Source organism: Saimiri boliviensis, chromosome X (assembly GCF_048565385.1).
Source record: "Saimiri boliviensis isolate mSaiBol1 chromosome X, mSaiBol1.pri, whole genome shotgun sequence".
NCBI lineage: Eukaryota > Metazoa > Chordata > Mammalia > Primates > Cebidae > Saimiri > Saimiri boliviensis.
In genome coordinates, this window is record NC_133470.1 from 34,345,429 (window position 1) to 34,369,968 (window position 24,540).

The window sequence follows — 24,540 nt, forward strand, 5'->3', positions numbered from 1 at the left end:
ATAATCTTATAATATTGTCAACTGTCATACATATGGTTCAGCATTGACCAAAACATCTGTATTTGTATATGTATGTTTCACTTCATATATGTGTGTGTGTGTGTGTGTGTGTGTGTATTGTCTATACAGGAACATACACATATATAGAGACATTATAGCACATAAAATTGGCACATAGTAAGCATCTTGTAAATATCAAACATTGCAATTGTCACTACTTTTCTCAACAAGGCTATAAATGCTGTTCCAGCCTGTCAAAATCACACCTGCTTAATGTGTTTTACATCATATCTAGTTGAGTGACTTAAAAATTGCTAGCAGGTAACTGGTTAGTTAAAAAGTTAGTTCACTGTGTAAAATACATGCCATAAAATGCACTGTTATTTCTCTCTTAGTTGTAGAAATTGGTTTCGTTTTTAATTAGGTTTAGTTGTGACTGTATCATTATAGACCTTTTTTTTGTAGTTGTTGAGGTTTAAAGATTTAAGTTTTTTATGAATACAAGCTTTTCAGTTGACCAATGATTATTAGCCAATTTCTGATAAAAGAAAGGAAACAGATTGCCCCAGGGCTGCTGTTTTCATTTCCTCATTGGAAGAAGAAGCATAGTATAGAAGAAAGGCAGACACAACACATTCAACCTCTGCCACCATGGGGAACTGGGCTGTGAATGAGGGGCTCTCCATTTTTGTCATTGTAAGTACCAACAAGAGATAAGTTTTAAATTCTCTGACTTTTTGGGGTTATCTTGGAACTAAAATAGGCCAAATCTTTTTTGTTCACTTGGGAAATTGTGTTGAAACTGATTCACCGTATGAACATATATCTATCTGTAAACAGACTGAGTCCATTCTTCTAAATTCCTTAATAGAAAGAACATATCTGGGGGCTCACTTCTAGCTTACTTCTGAATTCCTAGGAGGACTAACTTAGCCTGCATTTCAGAGAAGGAGTAGAAAATATTTCATGCTAATGATCTCTGATTCTGAGTTGTTTAGTAATGTTTACTCAGACACATATATCTATGTGTTTATACTACTTTAAAAATGACCAATTGAAATTTTATACCATTTTCTAAAAGAAAAGTATAAGATTGACTCATGTATGAAAAATTAGCCTTTATTTCAGCAGTTATACTAAATGTAATAAAATTTCTCAAATTTCTTTTCAAAATAAGTATCTTCTTTTCTCAGACATCTAAATTTGAGTTATTTACAAGATTTATAAAAATTCAAAAGACAAGAATTGAAATAAGCCATCTAGATTCATATATATGTAGTATGTATATATTATATATAATCGTATATATATAAATCAATATAATCTATCTTTTTTTTTCAACACGGAGTCTCTCTCTGTTGCTCAGGCTGGGGTGCAGTGGCACAATCTCGACTCACTGCAACCTTTGCCTCTTGTGTTCAAGCAATTCTCGTGCCTCAGCCTCCCGAGTAGCTGGGATTACAGGTGCCCGACACCATGCCCAGCTAATTTTTGTATTTCTAGTAGAGACAGGGTTTCACCATGTTGGCCAGGATGATCTCAAACTCCTGATCTCAGGTGATCTGTCTGCCTAGGCCTCCCAAAGTGCTGGGATTACAGGCATGCGCCACAGTTAAAATGGTTGATTTTCTTTCTTTTAAAAAGTACAGCCAACTTCTGTACTTTTTAAAATAAAGAAAATCCACCATTCGCTTAAAATGGTGTTATCAGCAAAGCAATAATGGACAAATTGGGTAAATAGAAATGTGGTTTTTAAATAGACTTTCTAGATAACCAATAGAAGCATTACACAGATGTTAAAAAGAACAATTATGAATTGAATATGAATGGAACATTTGTAAAAATTTATCATGAAAAATATGAGTCTTTGAATTTTAAATATAGAAGAAAATTAGTAGCTCAAATAAAATAAAAAGAACATATATATTTTTTATAAAATTGTTTTATTGCCAAACCAATATTCTACTGCAATAGAGAATTCTTCTAAAAATTTGAAGCTGTAAACTTAACTTCTTATCACCATTTTAAAGAGCAAATAACCTCTATAGAAAATAAGTTTAAATTATACTTTTAACACTTACCACAATTTTTCACATGAGATGATCTTCTTCTAAATTATATACTCATACACTTGAAAGTGAAAACACAGCTTGGAAAGTCAGAGTAAAGAAAGAATGACAAGGTCAGGAAATTGGGAAGTTGCTTTTGCACCTTTTTCTTTGTAAAGATAGAATATTATACCAAAGACTGAGGGAAGAGGGGATTGTGATCATAAAGTTTCAGTGAGACAAGATAAATGAATTTTTGAGATATATTACACAGCAAGGTAACCATAATTAATAAGGATATATTGTATATTTGAAAACATATTATAGCTAAGAGTAAGTTTCAAATGTCTCACTACATAAAATGATAAATGAGGTGATAAATGTTAATTTTATTTAATCATTCCATGCTGTGTGTGTATATATATATATATATATATATATATATATACACATATATATATCAAAACATCACATTGTATTCCATAGATGTATACAATTATTTGTCAATTAAAAATAACTTTTAAAAAATATTAAAATTTATTTCTTTAAAAAAAGTAGAATATTATCAAGTGTCTATGGCATTTAATAGCTTCAAAGCATAGTTGAGAAAAGATCACTATGGAGCTGAAGGTAGAGAACTGGGTAGTGTCGCCACTTGATCCAATCAATGCTTAGCATAAAATGAATTGTCATGATTTAGAAAGCTGTTTTTGTTGTAAATCCCGTGCCCCTCACTATGCTCAATATTCTCTCCTTCAAACCTTAAGTAAAACTAACCAAGGAGAATGGAAGTATTAGCATTTTCGCTGATGAGACTTCACTATCTGGAGTATTGTGTGGTAGAGGGATGTGGGTGGCACCTGTGAGACGAGAATGCAGTGTCATACTGGTGGAGGGAAAGCAGTAACATGGTGCCTTCCTTTCTCATTTTAAGTAGAGTGGCCTGCTATCAGCTACCTATCTAAGATTAAGCAAAAAGGAGGAGAAAAAAAGGGAGGGGTGATGTTAGACTGATAATTTGGCATACTGGCCAAATCATAAAACAATCATGGGAAACAACAGAGGATAGAAAAGTTAATTATACAGTGACACTGTTGAGGAAAGAGCTGGCTTTAAGCTGGTTACACCCACCTTTGTCACAACCTTTGTCAGAGTTGGACTTGGGGAAGTCCTGACCCCTATCTGACTCCAATCTTGTGTGGAATCTACTGTTGAAATGCAAAAACTTCATGCAATTATTTCTGTTTGTGCAGCTGGTATGGCTGGGGTTGAACGTCTTCCTCTTTGTCTGGTATTACCGGGTTTATGCTATTCCAGAAACGTTTTTTTACACACGAAAACTTCTTGGGGTAAGTATAAATTCCATCCAATGCAGTATTGGCTGGTTCACATATCTCATCAGACATTCTTGTTCGTCTTCCTTTTAGCATTTTAAGTAAATATTCTGACCAACCCAAACAGTACCATCAGCCTCACTCCCTCCATTGCAACTTCCTGGGCAAGAGTCATTAAAACCTTCCAGTCTGGGACCAACAAAAGTGGGGCAGAGGGGCCCAGTGTCATCCCTCCCCACACAAGAACCATGTGCCATTGTTTATCTTAAAGGAGAAATCTAATACTGACTCTGAAATTGAAGGCCAGGCTGGAGCAATCCATCTGAAAGTGACACGTGTGGGACAAGTGGGACTTTCCATATTTTCTAAGTTATCTGATTCCTGCTACTTTTTTGCATGGAAAGCTCTGCTCCTAATCACATGTTATTAAATGATCTTCATAAAATCAATATCTGTCTAGATATGGAGACTTGAGGAATTTGCTCAAGGGCCACATCTGTTGACTAGGCTAGTAGAGTGAAGGCCCTTCAGTTTCCTTGGTTCCTTTAGTATTCTGAGTTTCCTTGAACTGTCAGGCCTCTTGCCTCCAGAAAACATTTGTTACATCATGCTGAAACTATGACTTAATTGCTCAATATTAATTATTATATGTATTGTAAATAATAGAAATGCTATAATTATAGCATGTAATTATACTATATTATTATAATTATTGTTAACTTATTCACTTTGATGCTTTCTCCCTCCAAAATATGCAACTTCTTTAGACATTACACAGATAATAATTATAATGCCAAAGCATTATACCATACAAATTTAAGTTACTGTTAAGATCAATATAAGTGCTAAGAAAATATTTTAAATCTTTAAAAGTTTTGATACTTAAATCTAGTTATTGATATGCACCTTAAGTGTTTAGGGGAAAGTGAACTGTTGTCTGTAACTTACATTGAAATGCATCAAAAATTAGATGAGTTGATGAACAGATACAGGAATGGATAGATAGATATGTGATAAAGCAAGCATGAAAGGTATAATCTGGGAGTTGAATAGACAGGTATTTACTGTAAATTTCTTTCAACTTCTCTTTATGTTTGAAAATTTTAATAAAAAAATATTGAATTAGGGAAAATGGTCAATTTCAGATGAAAACGAAGGGTCTTAGCTAGCCCTAAAGGAAAACTGTTGGCTCTGAAGGACCTTCCTGTCCAGATCACTTGGTGTCTCTGGTGTGTGACTGAGAACCTTGGGGAAGTGAGGACAGGGCACATTCTGTGCTCAAAAGAGTCACTCTGCTCCCTTTCTTGCCTCTTCTAGTCAGCGTTGGCCCTGGCCAGGGCCCCTGCAGCCTGCCTGAATTTCAACTGCATGCTGATTCTGTTGCCAGTCTGTCGAAATCTGCTGTCCTTCCTCAGGGGTTCCAGTGCGGTAAGAGAAAATGTTTTACTAAGTTCCTCTAATTTTCAAAGGCCATCAAGCTCCAGCTTCTGTGGAATATTCATGAGCCAAACCATTCTCTAGCATATTTCCATACTATTTGAGGATGGAGCTCCCTAAGACAACTATTTGAAAAACAAATTTTGAAAAAACACACAAAACCACCTATACCTCAACAATAGCAATAAAGTAGCACACACATGCACACGCTTACACACACACACACATATATATATAATAGATATGCATATATACAGAGCTTTAGGAAGTTGACATGTGATATTTGGGAGTTGATCTTTCAGTGTCATTCAAAAATATTTAAGTCAGAGGAAATATCTTCTGTGGATAACATCCCAAGGAGATAGAGTCAATGGACAGAGTCACACTATAATGAATGTGATCAAGAAGTGTTGGCTTTATGGAACTGGGGAGCATAGAGCTTTCCAAGTGCTCAGAATTCCTTTGACTCTCACTTCAACAATTTAGTAATCTGCTAAATGTACTGTACTAGAAGGGAAAAAAAATTGTAGGAAGAACCTGTAACGCATTAAAATGGAATATAAATTTCTCATTAGTATTACTATACAAAGATGACAAACAAGGAACTTAAAATCTACAAATGTACTCAAATAAATAAGATACAAAGCAAAATATGATGGGTCCCACAACGTTTTACAAATAAAATACTATGGGGAAGCAAGAGAGAATTTGTGTCAGGTGGGGCAGGGGATGAAGAAGGGCTTTTTAGAGGAGGTGACATTAGAGATGAACATTTAAAAATAAATAAGCTTCTAAGAGGTGTAAATGCGAGAGAAAGGCATCCTACATGGAGAAGATGGCATGGACAGAAGCACAGGAAATAGTGAGGAAATCATATTCTTGAAGGCCAAGAATTGGGACAGCCTTAGCTTCTCTTTGTATTATTATTATTATAACTATTTTTTGCCACCAGTTATAATAGCTATTCATTATAACTATTTTCAGCATACCAAAGAGGGTAGCTGGGAAAAAGTAGGGATTGGTGTCCTGGTGGGACCAATTCCGTAGTTCATTAACGACTAGTAGCTTCTGTTTTTTTTTTTTTTTTTTTTTTTTTAATTAAAAGTGTAATAAGCTTTTTTGAAAAAGTTACTTATTAAGTAGAGATCATTTATGGAGGAGAGCAGAAAGCAAACTACTGTTGTGGGAATGTAGGAATTGTACAGGGCAGATGCCTGACATAAAACTGGAAAAGAGGGGTAGGATTGTGCTGGTAAACTAGAACCATATATGTATAGTTGAGGAGTTCATGCTTAATTTGGCAATTATAGAATATGTGAAGGAGGCAGTGAACTAAACTGTAATAACATGTGTAACTTGCCTTGAACTCAGCCTCATTTTTCTTAGTTATACTAAATTCATGCTGATCCAAAGAAGGATTTTTTTTCTTTAAGAACATACAACACTCAATTTACTAATATAGGACTAGAGGCTATAATTTAGCTTTTATGTGTTAACTATTTAGAAAATAACATTTCATCTTAAACCAACTGCCAAAATTGGGCTCTCACAAGTCTAAAGTAAAAGTTGGCAGAAATAACTCTAACATCTCTACTTTATCAGAAAAGAAAAAGAATGTTGATAACCAGTTTGAGATATTCCAGAAAGAGTCATGATATTTTCCTCTGAAAAATTCTGTGATGAGGTTCCTTTCCTTAAGCCATAAATTCTATGCCACACAATGTTGTCTTGTAAACAGATAGGTAATCAAAACCAAAAACTAACAACAGCACTTTGTATTAGACATTGATTACAAGGATTTCCAAATAATCTTCTAAATTTCAGAAATCACAGAGGTAAAATTACACTCAATTGAAAGTTTTATTAGTGAGCTACCTATTGTAAAGTATGATGTTTAATATATCATAAGTGCACTGTGAACATTTGCTAAATGAAGCCCATGCACTATAGCTTATTTTTGAGTTGGGTTCTCTATCACCCAGGCTAGAATGCAGTGTACGATCATAGCTCACTGCAGCCTGGAACTCCTGGGCTCAAGTGATTCTCCCTCCTTCGCCTCCATACATGTGGGGATTACAGGCATGAGTAACCTGCCCGGCCAGTTCCTTATTTCTAAGGAGTCACAATTCAATTTTATTCTTCCTACCCCCATTAGAATAGTTTCTATTTAGAGGAAGTAAAGGCTGAGAAACAGGCAATGTTTTCACCAAGATGGTCTATTAAGAAATCTTGGTTACTCCACAATTCCAAGTTGCACTGCCATTGAGCACCATGTCCTATGAGCAGCACATGTTGTAATGGTAGCTTTTAGGCCCTCTGTGACCCAAGAGGGAAGATCTGCATGAGGGTCTCTAAAGACAGGGATGAAATGAGGCTGTCCTTCAAATTGCAGAGAACCTTGGCTCTATAATTAGATAGATCTTTATATAAAATAATAATATTTTAAACTAGCAGCAAGCAATATTCTTTCATAGATCAAGCATGTAGTTTCTTCTGGGATTCCTAACCTGAAATGTGAACTTTTCAAATAAAACTTCTTTTCTGATTGGCATTAAAATAAATGAGTCTGTCAAGACTAATGCTATAAATCATATAGCTGCCACTCATTGAAGCTTAATGGAATTCACCTCATGAAATCTGCACATCAAGCCAGTAAAGTGGGAACAAAATTAAATGGAAGTATTGGCATTCAAAGCCAGGTCATTGTGTCCCCAGAGCCCATTCACTTTAAATCATGCTGCCAAAACTTCTTGATACTGTGCTGTTGCAGTATGATGATCTTAGAAAGCCATTATAGATATGAGTGTTGTTTGAGCATGCCAAGTAACCTAGACTAGAAATGACAAGGATGTTGTAAATACAAGGACTCAATAATAGGACACTATATGAGCAAAATAGCCACAAACTTGCATTGAGTTTCTAGAGGTCTCAATCATTGAAATTTTGCTTTGTAAGTTTGCTTCTGGTTACCTAGAGAAAGAAAGCTCCAGGGTTGCCCACCTCACCACCCCAGGAAATGTAGGGGTAAAGGCTCTCAGACTGCTTTGTTGAGAAAAATGGAGAAAGGGTAAATTTAGCTCAGCATACAAAAGTCTCTGAGGAACCCTTAATTACCCCCAGCTTGCCATGCAGAAACTAATTTCTAGCTGGATGGCAGTCCTCGTCTTAAGATCAGAAAGAAACAGGAAGATGAGAGGGTGAGGTTTTTATCTGTTACCTTATACAGTCTGGGAGTCAGAGGCACTCAGTGTGCCTCTATCTCTAATCATGTGGTCTAGCACGAGTCTTTTGGGCTTTCTGTTTCATATTTTTTTTTAGTTGAAAAACAGGTCAACTAATGCAAATGTAAGAAGGCATATGTTGTTCTAAAACATATTAATTGAATAAGTCTGTCAATTACTGAGTTGTCAGTCAATAAATATTTGTTGAGTTCCATCTATGTGCTAAGGACTGGGGACATATGATGAGTAAAAAGTGAGGTATAGATGGGCCATGAACTTAAGCAACTTAGAATGTTACAGAAGACATAGAGAATAAACATGGAATTTCCAAATTATAAACAGTGCTATGCAAATAAGGTAATGTTATTCATATTTATCACACACTCTACTGCCAGCAGGTGTGGACATTACTGTCAACCTCTTTGCCTGATTTCTGTAGATTCAAAGTTGGATTTTGCAATTTCTCCAAATTGAATATAAATATCTAAATCAGATAAATTAATGGTTGTGTGGTAAGATCAAGCATAAAATAATAGAGGTTTTGAGTTTCTGTAACATAAGGGTTACACCCCATAAAATATGCACTTCCTTTTAGTTCCACTTCCCATTTTCTTGAAATTTTTTTTCTCACTCAGTTTCAATAGAGCATAGAAATCTGCTGAAGTGACTCAATAATCTCCCTTGCATTAGAATGGCAGTTTATTGAAATTGGGCAAGGCTTTAAGTGACAGTAACAGAGAAATTTCCCTTTAGAAGCCAATGGCAGAAAGTAAAGTAAGTTGGTAAGGAAGCTATGGGGCATGATGAAAAACTTGGATAAGTGGGGAGTGGCTGGCAATAATTTAGAAGTAACTCAAAGCATATAAATGCAATCTGCATGGTGATGAGAAACAAAAAATTATGGTCAGTCACAGACATGAAAGTCCTTCCTTCCTATGCTACCAACTGGTTGTCTTGCCTCCTTTTTAAGGAAGTAGTAGGGAGATGGTCTTCTTAAAAGCCCAGTATCAGCATGACTTGTGGCTTCTTTTTTGATTTTTTTTTTCTTTTTTGCCATTCCTGACCATGCCAAAGAGAGTAGATGGGAAAAACTAGGGATTGGTGGTCTGATGGTTGGACCCACTCCACTGATCCATTAGTGACTAGTAATCTCTCTTTTTCCTTTCAATATAATGTTTGTGTTTTATATTAACTAGGTTTTAAAAATTACTTATTAAGATTAAATGGAGTATCATTGAATGGACAATGTATTTCCCAATCACATCTCTCCACTGTTCTGGCTTTCAGTTACTTTTTCTCTAAAGATCTATAGTTAAAGCTATCAGGGGACATCAACATCTATTATTTCACACTTTTATGATACATGGTGAGGATGATGATAAGGATAGGACTATGGTTACTGTACAGTGTAGGTTCCACAACAAAACCATATTCTTTAAATTTGGCATGCAGGAGCCAGTGAATTTTCCCCAAAATATTTCAAAAGGAGTTGTCAACAAATAGAAAAGAACAGTGTGGCAAGTATAGATATGGGGGTAAATACATCTCTGTAGGTTTAGTATCATTATCTTCAGTTCCAGGGCAATGAAAATGTACTTCGTTTATCCAAGCAAATACTAATTAAATACTTTTTTAAAGTACATGTCTTACCGTTCTTCACATAGGAAGCTTACCTGCTAGCTGGAGAGTGCAGCCATACTAACTAAAAACTTAAATAATGATACAAAATAACATCAAATATTTATAAAATACCTGTCAATGAACATATGCAATTGGGATATGAGGGATGAACTATGATAATTATACAGGTGAGGAAACTGGAGACTGAGTACATTGTTCAATGTCACACGGCTAGGTGAAAGGACTGAGAACCAACACAGACAAAACTTGCTCTGAAATGTAATTTAGTACTGATTTCCAACACCACTAATTCTCATTCTCTTATTCTTTGGATTCCATCCTAGTTTCACCACTCCTGTATCAGTCATCTATTATGTAACAAATTACCACAATAACTTAAAACAACCCCCGTTTATTAGTTTACAGTTCTGTAGATCACAAGTGCAGCACCCAGCGACTGGGTTCTCTGCTCAAAGTGTTTCAAGACTGAAATCAAGATGCCTTCTGGTCTAAATTCTCACCTGGAAACTCCAGGTAAAAACCCTCCTCCAAGCTCATTCTTGTTGGCAGAATTCAGTTCATTACAGATGTAGCACTGTTTCCTTGCTGGTTTTCATCTAGGGATCACTCATATCCTAGATATTCCTGCATTCTCTGCCACATGCCCTCCTCCATCTTTCAGCCAGCAACGGAGCTTCAAATCTCTGACTTCCTCCATCTCAGACTTCTAAACCCAGATTTAAAGAGTTCATATGATTGAATTTGTCTGCCCAGATAATCTCCCTACTAAAGTCAACTTGGAACCTTACCTCTGCAAAATCCCTTTTGCCATATAAGGTAACAAAATCACAGAGTGGTGTCTCATCATTTTCACAAGTCCTATCCAAACTCAAGGGGAGGAGATTATATAAGGTCACTGGGGGTCATTCTAGAATTCTGTCTAACACAATGACTCTTAGAAACTATAGAGGAAATTAAGTTGGAACTTGAGGAACCACCAAAAAAAAAATGATAGAGGAACATGGCAATTGAGAAACAGGAAAAAGATATTTCCTTAAAATTTTAAAGAATACAAAATAGAAAATAACTTTCAGCACTTGAACATGAAAAGCAAGGCAGTTATACAAGAAAACAAAGATAGTCAACTTTTCACCAACAGATCTGTGAAATATTCTTTATTGCAAAAACATTCAGTTTGAAAAAAATTATTTTACAAGTTTTTATTTCAAATAGGAAACCATTGTCTACAGTGTGAGTCATTGCTCAGCTCCACTGGTCAACATTTAATTGTAGCCGATGCCATTGGCATATTCCCTAAGCACTGACACTTCTGATCCATGCGACAATTGTGCTTTACAAGCATCATTCACTTTCTGCCTGGGGATTTGCTTTCAGCTTTCTCCTGGAGCAAGCCTGAAATCCTAGGGAGGTGATGCCCTCAGAGCCGCCCTCAGCCAATCATAGGTGGCAGTTGGTGGTTGAACACCCAAGCTTCTTAACCCGTTAGGTAAAAACCAAAGAACAAAACCAAAGAACAAAATAAAAACAAAAGATAAACCTTTGGGACAAGTTCTACACAGTCTTTCAGAGTTCCCTGGTGTGACTGAGCCCAGTGATATGATATGATCATGGTAGCTGATATGATAATACACTCTTCATTGATTTCCTCCCCGGTCTTATTTCTACCCTCATTTTCTATGATCACCTACTGGATAGAATACTAACACTGAAATTCTTGCCTCTGGTTTATAGGCACTTAGAATAATAGTGACTATATTCCTGCATTTGGTTTGGTAGAAAAGGGCATTAACCTTTCATAGACAAATAGACTTGGATCCCAGCCAATGTGCAATTTTAGCTTTAATTTTCTTACCTGTAAAATTAGGACATTACAACTTTCCTTGTTACATTAAGGAGGTAATGATTATGGGTAAACTCCCTGGTTCACAGAAGGAATTCAGTAAAGCCTAATTCTATTTTTTCTTTTTCTGGAATCTCTAGTGTCTTCCTCACTACTATTTCTATAATTCCAAGAATCTGCCCTCATAGTTTAAGCTTCCTGCCCTTCCTAGTAATGGCTAACTGAGAGAGAGATGGTGGAGTAAGAACAATTTTCTATGCAATTATATTTTCATAAAATCAGAGTATTTTATTAAAAATAAGTAAGCCAAATATTAAACACCTCTGTATTTAAATTGAAGACAACCTTTAGAACCAGATACTTTATATACATAAATTTTCTTTGGTATTTCACTCTCTTGTTCTTAAAGTTCCCTGAATCTCTGTGACAGTGCATTTAGACTATGGAACAAAGCAACCAGAGCAAGACATTGGCCAGTTTTCAGGAGAGCAAAGCTGTAATTCAACCATAAACTGGTTTTTTCCCTTGCTTTAAGCATTGGCATGAAATGAGATTCAAACTCACATTTTCTAACATGAGCAGGCTGATCAAATACACTAAAATATTGAGTATAATAGTATTTTTAATGCCAAAGTAAATCATGCACAGTATGAAATATCAGAATGTTGTTAAAAAATCTAGTATCAGATGGCCTGAGTTTAAATCCCAGCTCTGCAACTTATCAGCTGTGTGACCTAATGCCAGGTAAACTCTCTATCCCTTTGTTTTCTCACCTGCTATGTACTGATAATAATGGTACCTTCCTTAAACTGTTATTGTAATGTAAGAATTAAAGAGTTAATTCGATTCTGACATTAAAGGTTAATTACATTAAGTATTATATTAATTACATTAAAGATTAATGTAAAAATTAAATGAGTCAATGCATATAAAACGGTTGCAGAAGCTATTGTAAATATTATTGTATTATTTTATTGTAAATATTATTGTATATTGTAAATGTTAGCTACTGTTATTTTGCCTATTCGTTTTTGGTCAATGATCTCCCTTGTAATGTTGTTCACCTACATGGGCAGGTGTACCCTTCTTTCTCGTCTCATAATGTGTATGTCCTAGAACAGTGTTGTTTGAAAACTATTCAATTCTTCTAGAACTGTTCACTTGTCTGTGTCCCTGCTTGACTATCAGGTATGTGAAGACAGTCTTGTCCTTTATTAATTTCTACACCCTTTTTTAATGAGTAAATTAATCAGAACTAGAAACTATGTAGCTAGATATGTTTTCTGTCAACATTTATATTTTTATACACTTAAGCAATGAATTCCAGGGGAGACTTTATGTCACCAGTATGAGAACAGAAAACATACCAGTTAAGCCAGCCATGTCACTTACTGGCTGTTTGACCTGAGAAAGATGACTGCATCTCTCTGAGCCTCAGTTTCCTCATTTATAAAATAGATACAATGATATAGTTTGTAGGGAGATCATGAAAATTAAATGATATAATATGTATCAAATGTCTGGCACATAGCAAGCTTTCTTGTGACCAATTACTATTCCATTTTTTCCCCCTTAATCCAAAGTGCTGCTCAACAAGAGTTCGAAGACAACTGGACAGGAATCTCACCTTTCATAAAATGGTGGCATGGATGATTGCACTTCACACTGGTAAGTTGATTAAAGAAAACTTAGAACCAGAGAGTTCCCTCTATTCATAAATATTTATCTTTTATGTAAGAGATCAATCAGTCTTTATAGTTAGATTAAGTGGTGGCTGGATATGTTGTATTGAGTTCTGCTCAAACATATTTACCACACTTTCTGCGACTTCAATATTAGGATTTATTTCTTTAGGTTTTAAAGCATTTTTATTTCAGGATTTTCCTATAAAAATGAAAATATGCCATCAGAAAAGTCAATTCTAGTGTCTTCATCTTTTCCTGTTCTTTCCACTGTCAAAAATACACACAAAAGCTTATTTATTCTAAAAAACGTTCTTGGCTTCCCGAGTGAATTTGTGGACTTTTTGCAGTAAATCTATAGGATTATAAATTGAGAATCCCTCAAGACAGTCCTTATCAGCCAAATACATTTATTATTATTATTACTATTGTTATTACATGTATCCATGCAATACATATATATGTGTATAAATAGATATTATATATTATTATTAAATTTATTAAATTATTAGGGTGGTAATGTCAGTGCAAGAAGGGATGTATCTGGGGCCCTTATCTAATTCCATTAATTCACTCAACAAATAATTCATGTGCCAGAAAATAGATAAGCACAATGATAAAGCAGACTTGTACTCTGCCCTTAAAGAGTCTGTTCCTAGCCTGAGTAAAATAGGCTTAGATTACAGGCATTTAACTGAATTTCTCTTCTACTAGTAGATCTGACAGGCTTTTTGAGCAGTGGCAAATAAATAGTTCAAAAGAAATGTATGTTAAAATCTTGTTAGAAACTGGCATAGTGTACAGATTAAGAGCACAGATTTGTGTGCCAAATATACTGGATTTGATTCGTAATTCTGCTGCTTCCTAGCTTGATGACCTTGATCAAGGTTTTAAAGTAGTCTATGTCCCAGTTTCCTCATCTGTAAGATGAGCCTATGTTAATAGTACCTACATCACTGGGTCAATGTATTAAGTCATTGTGAAGCACTTATAACAAGAATTAAGTCATTGTGAAGCACTTATAACAGTACTTGATATCTAGTAAGCCCTATGTAAGTGTTTATTAATAAAGTATGCAATTTTTAAAAGAAAGACATTCATACCTTATGGCCATAGATTTGTATTAATTCAGTCAAATTTGTCATCTCTCTCTGGAGGTAATTTCAGAGTCAGGTTAATGGGCCAGCAATTAGGTATTCATTCCATGAAAGTTTTCTTGATTGAGCCCAAATATATTATGCAGAGAGATAATGAAAGCATATCTAAACACCTTCAGAAACTAAGACTATTGTGTAGAATCTTATAACTTGGTTGGGCCTTTAGGAGCATATAGCTCAACATCTTCATCTTACAAATTAGTAAATCAAGACCAGAGAGTTAAGTCATTTTCTCACAATTACACAACTGGAGAGGAGCTTATCCACTAGAATTGTCTTGCCTCCCTGGTTCTAGAGACCCAGTTCTTGTTTATAACTTTCCTAGGCCTCCCTTTATCTCCCTGTGGCTTATCATAGAGTCAGAGGCTGTCCCAGAAACCCAGCTTATGATAAATTTGTGCATACCCTTCACTCTCTTTGTTTCTCTTCTCTGCTCTTTTCAGCAATTCACACCATTGCACATCTATTTAATGTGGAATGGTGTGTGAATGCCCGAGTCAACAATTCTGATCCTTATTCAATAGCACTCTCTGAACTTGGAGACAGGCCAAATGAAAGTTATCTCAACTTTGCTCGAAAGAGAATCAAGGTAAGCCTCTCATGTGATTCAGATATTCTCTAGGCCATTATTATTGAGGATTAGATTTCAGTGAGTGAAGACCTCTACTTTGCCAGAAAAAAAAAAAAATTGGCTAACCATCAGAGGGACAAGTCTGTAGGTTACAAGAATGAGAGTATAGAAAAAAATGTCTCTCATACTCCTCATCCCATGTGTGGAGGTCTCTAGATGTTTTCCAGGTCTTTAAGCTCACCCATGAGAATGTGCACATGTGAGGCCTGGAGTAACTCAGGCTTACCTGTGACTATGCCCACCAGTAAAAGAAAGCTGGGAACACATGTCTAGTCAAACAAGGTTTGGTTTATTACTTGCTACTGCAAAAGAAATCTAACACCTTGAGGAACTCTGGGCATCTCAAGGGGATGTAAAGTAGAACATGTTATAGGATTTAGGATTCTGTTAGATGGTTTAGGGGAGAATTTAAGAATGCAAGAATTTTCTCTGGATCAGTTACGGTCAGGAATTGGGTGTAGTTCTCAGATTAGGTATCTTAATTATTTTTCTTAGGAGGCAGAGGGAACAGAATAGGACTAAATCTATGATAGAAAAAGAAGCAGTAGTCATTGTCTAGGATCAGACATGATTTTGGAGAGATTTTGTTTTTATCTCACTCTATCATAGTCACAGAGTGACCTCGTCTGATGTTGGTGTTTTATGAAATTATTTATGTGAAGTAGCGAACTTCCTGGCCTAAGTATTAGTGTAAGGCCAGACACCAGCTGACAGTTGTCAGTGATGCCTTTGTCTTTTCTTACGAACAATATCTGAGGGATGGCCTATGTCTGCTAATTGTCATTCCTTGAGAAGCATAGGTACACTGGGAGTAACTCAGCAGTTCTCTAGAAGCAGCCAAGAGGGTATCTAGAAGAACTTATTCCATCCCAGCAGCTGTTGAAGCTTCCTACACTCAGAGACAGCAGCTCCAAGTCTTCATGCACCCAGTGACTTGGGAAGATGACCAAATCACATTAATATGCACTGAATTCCAAAAATGTTTTCTTGTCTTTAGAGAACATCCTTAGTTTTGAAAAAAAAAAATTGTCCTCAGACTGACATGAGAAAAACTTGCCTGATACACCTAGGCACAGAATTAAACACAGAATTAAGCATCATAAAAAACAGTTTTTTTCTTCTACAATATGTTGGGTAATATTTCTTTTAAATTGTTTATTGTTTGCCCAATGATACATGAGGGTGGCAACGTGAACATAACTAGGTGAGCCTACACTATCATGCTCTGGATCACTTTTACTATGTTCTCCCACTCTTCTAAATGCTTTCATTTTCAATAACCTGTAACTGTGTTTCTTCCTCAGAAGACTGCCCAGGGGCTACTAGAGTCCCCTTGCTCACAGGCTCAGAGATCTTGGAAGGTGGAGAGTAGGGGAATGAATAGTTTACCTGTTCCTATGCAATCCTTAGCCAATAACTGGTGGATGCAGACTATGAAAGTCTGGCTTCCTTGCCTCGAGTCAGGATAAACTCTGATTTGTAGCTTACCCTCCAGAGTTCCTTTGCAGGGTCAGGTTGAAGCTATTCCCCGGGAGACTGCCCGATTTTACCTCCTTGCTTGGCTTACTTGTCTTTTCTGTCCTATTCCCCACTCTCTTACCAGTTTCTCTTGGAGCACATCTTTTCTAAGTCACTTGCCCATGAAGTCTCATCTTAAGATCTGCTTCTGGGGAACACAGCTGATGATATTTGGCATTCCCAGAATGTATTTGCAAACTAAGCACTATCACCTTTTCAAAATCAAAGGCAGAAAGAGTCTTCAGAAACTTTTAGGACATCCTATAGTTGATTGAGTTCCTTTATTTGATACCCCCTTAGAAATAATTATTTAAGTATATCAATTCACATTTCCTATGACACCTTAACCATGTAAGACATTTTAAAATTTAGAAACATCTATTTCAAGTCCATATCTCTCTGTGAGGGATGATGAGAATTATTCAAGGAGGGAGTGGAAATACCTATTGTTCTATACATTGGACACTATATAATAGTCCTGCATTCGAGATTTGAGAACCTATAATGGGGTGTGTGTGTGTGTGTGTGTGTGTGTGTGTGTGTGTGTTTATATCTTACAGAACCCTGAAGGAGGCCTGTACCTGGCTGTGACCCTCTTGGCAGGCATCACTGGAGTTGTCATCACACTGTGCCTCATATTAATTATCACCTCCTCCACCAAAACCATCCGGAGGTCTTACTTTGAAGTCTTTTGGTACACACATCATCTCTTTGTGATCTTCTTCATTGGCCTTGCCATTCATGGAGCTGAGTGAGTGTTTAAACTCTGTAGTCAAAGATTGCATGTCCCTCAATGTCTAGGCATGATGCTCTATTACAGACACAGTGACCTCCTTGCCTGTGTGTGGTTAGCCTGTCTGCTAAGGGAATGTGAGGGGACAGCAGAGGTCAGTTTGGTAGAAACCACTCAGCACTGGCATTTTTGTTTCATACACATATGTAATTGCTATTCATAGTGCAGTTATTTATAGCAAGCTTGAAAAATACACCAAAGTCTGAGTATCTTTGCAAGTGTATAAAACATGTTAAGAGCACTGGTAGGATCCAGAATATCTGCAAAGGTGACCCTTATGATTTAATCACTAGTCAATTAGACAAACCTCCAAACAAGATGAGTTAATGATTAATCAGTTGAAGAGGTTTGTTATAGTATAATAAGTTTTTATTTAAGCCCCACAATCATTTATTTGTTGCCTACTATGTAGAAGGACCTATCTCAGGCACTGCGGGAAATACAAGCAGGAAAGATACATGGGTAATGCCTTCAAACATTCTAATATAATGAAAGTAACAGATAACTTCTATTAAGGGTCTGTGCTAAGGGTTTGACATGAGATATTTCTTTTCATCCCATAAATGTATAGATCTTTCACTGTCACCATTTCTTGGGGATAGCAATTTTGGCAAGAAATTTGGAACTAAAATGTTAATATATGTAGCCTAAGCCACCCAGCTGGTAAGTGGCCCAGCTGAGATTGGAGCCCAGGTAGTCTAAAACAGGCTGTGATAAATGTTCTCTTAGAGACACACAGCGCCTGGCTGTGTGGTTAGGAGAGTTTGCCTGATTGAAAATCCTCTTTCATACCAAGTTTCCTTTTTTCTACTGTTTCATACCACCTGCACATAAAGGCAGGCCTGGGGACGTTCCCTGGTGGGTATAGGGCTCCAGGAAATTAGCAGTGAAGGAAGTAGAAGCTCAAGACTCCATCTGTTCAGAGCCCAGCTGGTGGCCAAGACATGAGGTTGAAAAAGGGGAAGGGTGGGGAAAGCTGCATTGAGCATTCTTAATCTACTTGCTGACTGTGACCCCTGATAAACTCTTTCTAAGCATGGATAAATCAGTATAGACCAAGAATCTCTTGACTGCTAAATCACTCAAGTATCTTTAAATGAGACTTACTCATAATCCAGTGTTTTAGGTAATCCTAGAGAAGAGAACGAATTTCTTCCCCTCTCTAATTTAGTAATTCCACCACTTTCTGTTTGTATAGTTTCACAGATATTCATCTTCCTCTGAAGCGGACAGAGGAGACATGTTTATCTCCTCCACTTGAAAATAATCTGCTACTTACACTGGTTAGGTGATTGCTTACAGTCTCATGATTCTGTAGCAGCTGAATTGGGTTTAAAATGCAGGTTTCTGGACTCCTGGTCCTAGCATTGAGAAGGAGAAAATCAGATTATTTTTCTGTCATTTACTTCCCATGGAAACTTAGGCATTTTGAACTTCAGTAGTTATTTTCTGGACACTTGCTTTGTGTCTGACATTTTTTTATACATCATGCAAATTGCTTATTATGATGAACCTTTAATGAGTTCCTATTATGCCTGTTTTACATCTGAAGGAACTGAGGCTCAAAAGAAGTTGCATAATTTACCTGAGTCCACCACACTACTAAGGAGTAGAACTTAAATTTAAACCCAAAGCTGTCTGACACAAAACAGAATTGTTTTCACCAAAACATTTTTCTTTGAGTTACTAAATCATTCTGATTTACATTCTCATGTAAAATGGGGGTAATAACACTTGCCTCTCAGGCTTGTCATGAGGATTAACCGATATGATTTGTGCAAAATTTCTTTCCCCAAGCCTGGCACATGATAGGTACTCAATATATGATAATTCTTTTCCTCAAGACCTAAGGATAAAAATAAGTGGTTAATAAACTTGAATTAAAACATTCTCAGAATATACCAAATGACACAATAAATTTTAGGTCTCCAAAACAAACTTTTAGAATGGGTTTTCTGTGTCTTTTTTTCTTATATATTCTGAAGATGCTGTCATTTATGTTCCTTGATGTCTACTCAACATTGTGCTTTCCTCTCTCTATCACCAATAATTATCTTATGTTTTGGTAGTTGCTCATCTAACATTTATTGAATTGAAATAGATGGGCTCTGAGCACTTCAAGGTACACACTATTATTGTTGATGTCTGTGAAAATGGCATAATCCCTATAATGTTAAGTATCTCAAACTGGTCTCAAAATTTGGGTTTAATTTAGATAATTTCTGAACCCACAAATAAGGCACTTCTGGTAAGCTTCAGGGCTACTGTGTATGACTGTCTGGGTTGTCCACTGTAGTGAGTGCTGGCCAAAGACGATATAAAGTTAGCCCACTTTGATGATTGAGCCCTTTGCTTGTAGGACTATCCTTATAGAAAGGGTACCTTTTTCTAATTTGCATAAAGGTACTGTATGGACCAGCAGTCACTCTGTTAGATTGGCAATCTTTCTGCTTTTGTTTGCTCATAAATGAAAATGATACTTGAGACAGAATTATAAATTCTCCCTTTAAGAGAACATATATTGATGATCCAAGACTTACCCTCTGTAATGTTACATGTAAATATCCGTTTGGTAATTGAACATATGTTTTTTTTTTCTATTGCTGAGTATTACACATTTTCTTTTCTTTAATCTATTCAGAGGGAGCAATAAGCTATCACTTTTAAGTGAAAAGTACAGGACCTACATCAGAGCACTTAAAATATGTCTAGAATCTTTTAATAAAACAGTTTAATTTCCTATTACTAAATGGTCTGGACTTACATTTTTCTACCAGACGAATTGTACGTGGGCAGACAGCAAAGAGTTTGAAAGAGCACAATCCAATGGAGTGTGAAAAAAAAATCTCAGAATGGGGAAAAATACAGAAATGCCCAATCCCTCAGTTTGCTGGGAACCCTCCTATGGTATGTACAATTCACTGTTGTTATTACAGTTCATTACTGACAATTCTCTACCTGTGTCTAAGAAACACGTACAGATGTTATACATCTACATAGATGTCCATTACAAATGTCATGGAACAGCCAAAACATGTGTCTACTTTTCTCTGCTATACCTATTGGATATAACTCTTTCTTGAAAAATAAGCTTTGCATTGTTTTGTTATCAACATCCTGATATAAAACTTGGAAAAATAGTGTTTTTAAAAGTGCTATTTTAGTCAAGAAGTTCTATCTCTTTTCTTCATGACAACACCAGCTAATGATTTTTAGGGGGATACTAGGGATTCCATCTTGAGCTGAGTTGAATAGCTCAAATAAATCATGTATAAGGAGTGAGGGACCTCTTGAGATACCAGCACATGATACTTTCTGTACAGCTTTCAGATTTAAAAGGGAAATTGATGAGGTGGCACGTAAGGCTACCTTTAGGCATTAGGAGTTTTCTGTTTATGAGGCATAAAGGAGGCTAAACAGCCAGGTTCATACCAACACTCAATGGCATCATGTGGTAGGCAGAAATGTGGCAAATAACCAAGGAAATACATAATGAAATTCTTTCTTCTATTGAGAACTCTGAAGGGCTCCATTTTGTCTATTCTCATATCACTGTTCCGTGGAATAAGATGTGGGCCTTGTAATCATATCATTCCGCCAATTGGCAGACAGTATACTTTGTTGGTTATTATGCTAGCTGTTGGTATAAAACTAGGCAAAAATCAACATTTGTGCAGAGCTTCTGAAGAGGATTTTTTTTTCCTTAAGCACAGTATAACATGAAGGCAAATATCCCATTTCATTTCTCTTTTCTTTTTTCCTACTCTCTTAGCATAGGATTACTCTTTCTCTAGACACAGCATACTATCTGAGGACTTAATATCTTTAAGCATCCTATCACATTAATGAAAGCAACCAGACAAATCAGTGAATTGGCTCCACTACATGCAGACATCAATAGAAAGGATAAAAAGGGACCTGTATTGCCAGTCCCTTTGTGGGCAGGGGAAGGCACATTCCTTGATGACAGCTGGAGTCAGAGTACTAGCACCTTAACAGAAAGCTATCTCAAAGAGTTTCTAGAGATACTAGCAGCAATATCCAAATCTGACTCCATTCAGTGGGGCTCCATAGTAGCACCCAGGAAACAGATGGATGATTTGAGACTTTTAAATATCTATCCCATCAAAACAAAGGCCTACAGCAGAAGACTGTTTATCTTATTCTTCAACTTTGGCTGAAGTTGGGGAGATTCAGGTGCTCTCAATTTCCAAGAGTAAGTTCCCTGTAAAAGTAATTTCATAGAAAGATTATATGTGAGACGATGAGAAGCACTCTCTTTTTTTTCTGTTAGAATACATCCCAGAAAGTCATATTTTAGATAATCTTGCCTTCTAAAATTCTTTGCTACTTTAGGTATTAAACCAGATATCCAGCTGGCTGCATCTCGGGATGGATCTGTTTGGCCTCAATGTTTTTGTACCACCAACAATGCTACAGAGTAATTCCAGTGTTCTGAAACACTGCACGTTCTGACCCAAGAGATACCTAAAGTCTGAAAAGCTCTGGGTTTGTCTCCATTCAGCAAGTGCATTGCATACCCCCAGAATTTATCAAAATATTGGAGAAACAGCCAAACTCTTGCATAAAATCTGTCATCTTGCAAATTTATCACTGTGACTACATAGCTAAGAGAAAGCAATCACAATGTTGCATTAAAAATATTGTGTTGCTGAGTTACCCTTTAGAGAAATGTTAATTCTGAAACCAACCTTGCTTTGTTATAGGATTATTGCAACTGTAGTTGCAACACTGAGGGGAAATCCCACTCTTGTGAGCAGTTCCTCTTGGGAAAGTTTTATATTGTCAGTACAGTTTCCCGATGTGACTAAGGAGAATGTTTACTTTTACTGGCTCAAAATTATCTTAGTTTCAGATATTTTCATATATTCCATTGTAGAAAAAATTTATTTATCTAATGTCAAATATTTAAGCAAGTCTACAAAGATTAACTTGGCTTCTGAAATTTTTCCCCCTCTGAATATTTTGTTATCTATTACCACTTTAAGCATCTCACTTTCATTTTTGCTCTGATTACAGACTTGGAAGTGGATAGTAGGTCCCATGTTTCTGTATCTCTGTGAGAGGTTGGTGCGGTTTTGGCGATCTCAACAGAAGGTGGTCATCACCAAGGTATTGATTGGTTTAGTAATTACTAGTGGTCAGTGTATAACCATATCACGGACAAGTCTATCCAACTTTTCTATAGCATTGGTCAGAGTGGTCTTTTACTCAGTTTATTTTAATTAAAGTTACAGCAGAGAGAAGACCTATAATTTATTTCAATTTACTTAGCTCAATAGTCAAATGTTTGGGCCTTTAACTGGGGAAACTACAAGTTACCATTTTCGATGTTAAAATGAAGCCAAGTTGTTTGTGTGCATGAATCTCCCCCATTCACCGTGTGTGTGTGTGTGTGTGTGTGTGTGTGTGTGTGTAGGAGAAGGGCACAGAGGCATTATTTGGCTAGTTAAGAGCAGGAAAGAAAAAGAAGTGAGTTTAAAGGGGCATAAATTGAATCTTAAAATTTTCCGATGCCAAGAGGTTGAGATGGTTTTCCAGATTATCTACCACCTTTTCTGTGCTGTATATGTAATAATCTATATGAAAGTCGAAGTGCCCCAAATTTCAGACAAGTTAGTAACTAAGCTGCCTCTCAAATTTTGTCTCCTGTCTCCAAGTCTAGAGTGGCTTTTCCTGAATGCTAATCTGTTTCTCATCACAAAATAAATAAATATCCAACTAAATAAATGTAAATAGAACTCCTTGGTATAATTTCAGGAAACACCAAGAAAGTATATCTTTAGCAAATAAAATTTAATTCAATTCAACTCAGTTCAAAAGGTATTTGCCAAAACCCTACTATGGGTTGTTTTTGCAAAACCCCCAAATTCTTCCTGTACTCCACCTTATCTTTCCTCATTTGCTGTCTATGGTGGATCATAGTAAAGTTAGTTCAGCTGGATTTGGAAGTCTTGAAATATAGGAAACCACAACAGTTCTCCCTTTCTGAAATTTATATTGTATTATACGAATAATTCCACGAATCAGCAAAAAAAAGTTGCTGCAAAATTTCCCTTACTAGACTAGAGATGACTGAACCAGACAAGTATTTTTCTTAAATAAACTTTTAAGGAAAACTTGTTTTCCTGTGAAGAAAATAGATATTCATTTTCTTCTCATATAAATAAGTATGAGAAACAAGATGTTATCCAAAAGTATTCCAATGAGAATGCTGTCCCCTTATTTACTTACATCTCATTTGTGTCTGTGATAGCAAAATTGCAATATGGTAAAAATTGTTTCCACCACACAAAATTACAACATGGTAAACAATTTTCAACATAATTTTAATTTTCTGTTTTCAAAATGAGCTTTACAAATCCTTATTTCAGAGCAGAAGGGAAATTGGTTATAGCTTTAACATGTAAGATGCATTTAAGTCACAAGTTCTGGAAACGTTTGACAATTTTTTTAAAAAAGAATTTCCCACTCTTCCACAACTCCCTGTTTGAGAAAAGCCCAGCAATAGCAGTTGACGTTAGGAAGCTGCTATGCTATTTTATTTCTATTGATTTTTCTTTCTTTTGATGTCCCTTGGTTTATCTTTAGTTATACATATAAAGTTCTTCTGGAAGTATTAGGAATCACTAAATAAACAGTATATTACTTTTTTTATTGCTCTTCACTATGTCCTGTTTTTTTAAAAAATTATCCACTCAGTAGTTGATGGACATTTAGATTGTTTCCTGGTTTTTGCTGTTGTGAATAAAGCTGTTATAAACATGTGTGTACATAGACAAATGAGGATGGCAGTGGGTGTGTAGAACACATGTAATCCCCAGGCAGGGAGAAATGTAGAAGTAATGCATCGAATCAGGCAGATTCAAGGTGTGATTCAAGACAAAGATAGACTGGCTTAGTTAGGCTCGGTTTGGAGAATGTTGCTACATAACTAGCCAATGGGATCTCCTTCTTCTGGCCAGTTATTAGGTTGGTGCAAAGTTATTGCAGTTTTTGCCATTACTTTTATGGCAAAAACCACAACTAGTTTTGCACCAATCTAATACTAAGGCCCTCTCTCTTCCTCTGGGAAGATAGGAAGGCTGAGCGACACATCACTTTTTGTACAATTTTTAGCACCTTTTTTCACTTCTGAGAGGAAAAAATCACAATAGGCTGATTTCTTACATTGAATTCCCTGGCAAAGACTGAGAAATAACTGCATGCAGAAGGTT

At 36.1% G+C, this 24,540-nt stretch overlaps 1 protein-coding gene across 1 annotated transcript in view; it reads left to right on the forward strand.

The window, feature by feature from the left end:
- The first annotated feature begins 518 nt into the window (after positions 1-518).
- CYBB (cytochrome b-245 beta chain) overlaps positions 519-24,540 on the forward strand; it is a 33,814-nt gene continuing 9,792 nt past the window's right edge. Inside the window, exons 1-8 of the mRNA XM_003924055.4 lie at positions 519-696; positions 3,302-3,397; positions 4,700-4,810; positions 13,105-13,189; positions 14,804-14,949; positions 17,070-17,260; positions 20,080-20,209; positions 22,343-22,435. Coding sequence (XP_003924104.1) covers positions 652-696; positions 3,302-3,397; positions 4,700-4,810; positions 13,105-13,189; positions 14,804-14,949; positions 17,070-17,260; positions 20,080-20,209; positions 22,343-22,435 — 897 coding nt within the window. The 5' untranslated portion in view covers positions 519-651. The remainder of the gene's footprint in view (positions 697-3,301; positions 3,398-4,699; positions 4,811-13,104; positions 13,190-14,803; positions 14,950-17,069; positions 17,261-20,079; positions 20,210-22,342; positions 22,436-24,540) is intronic.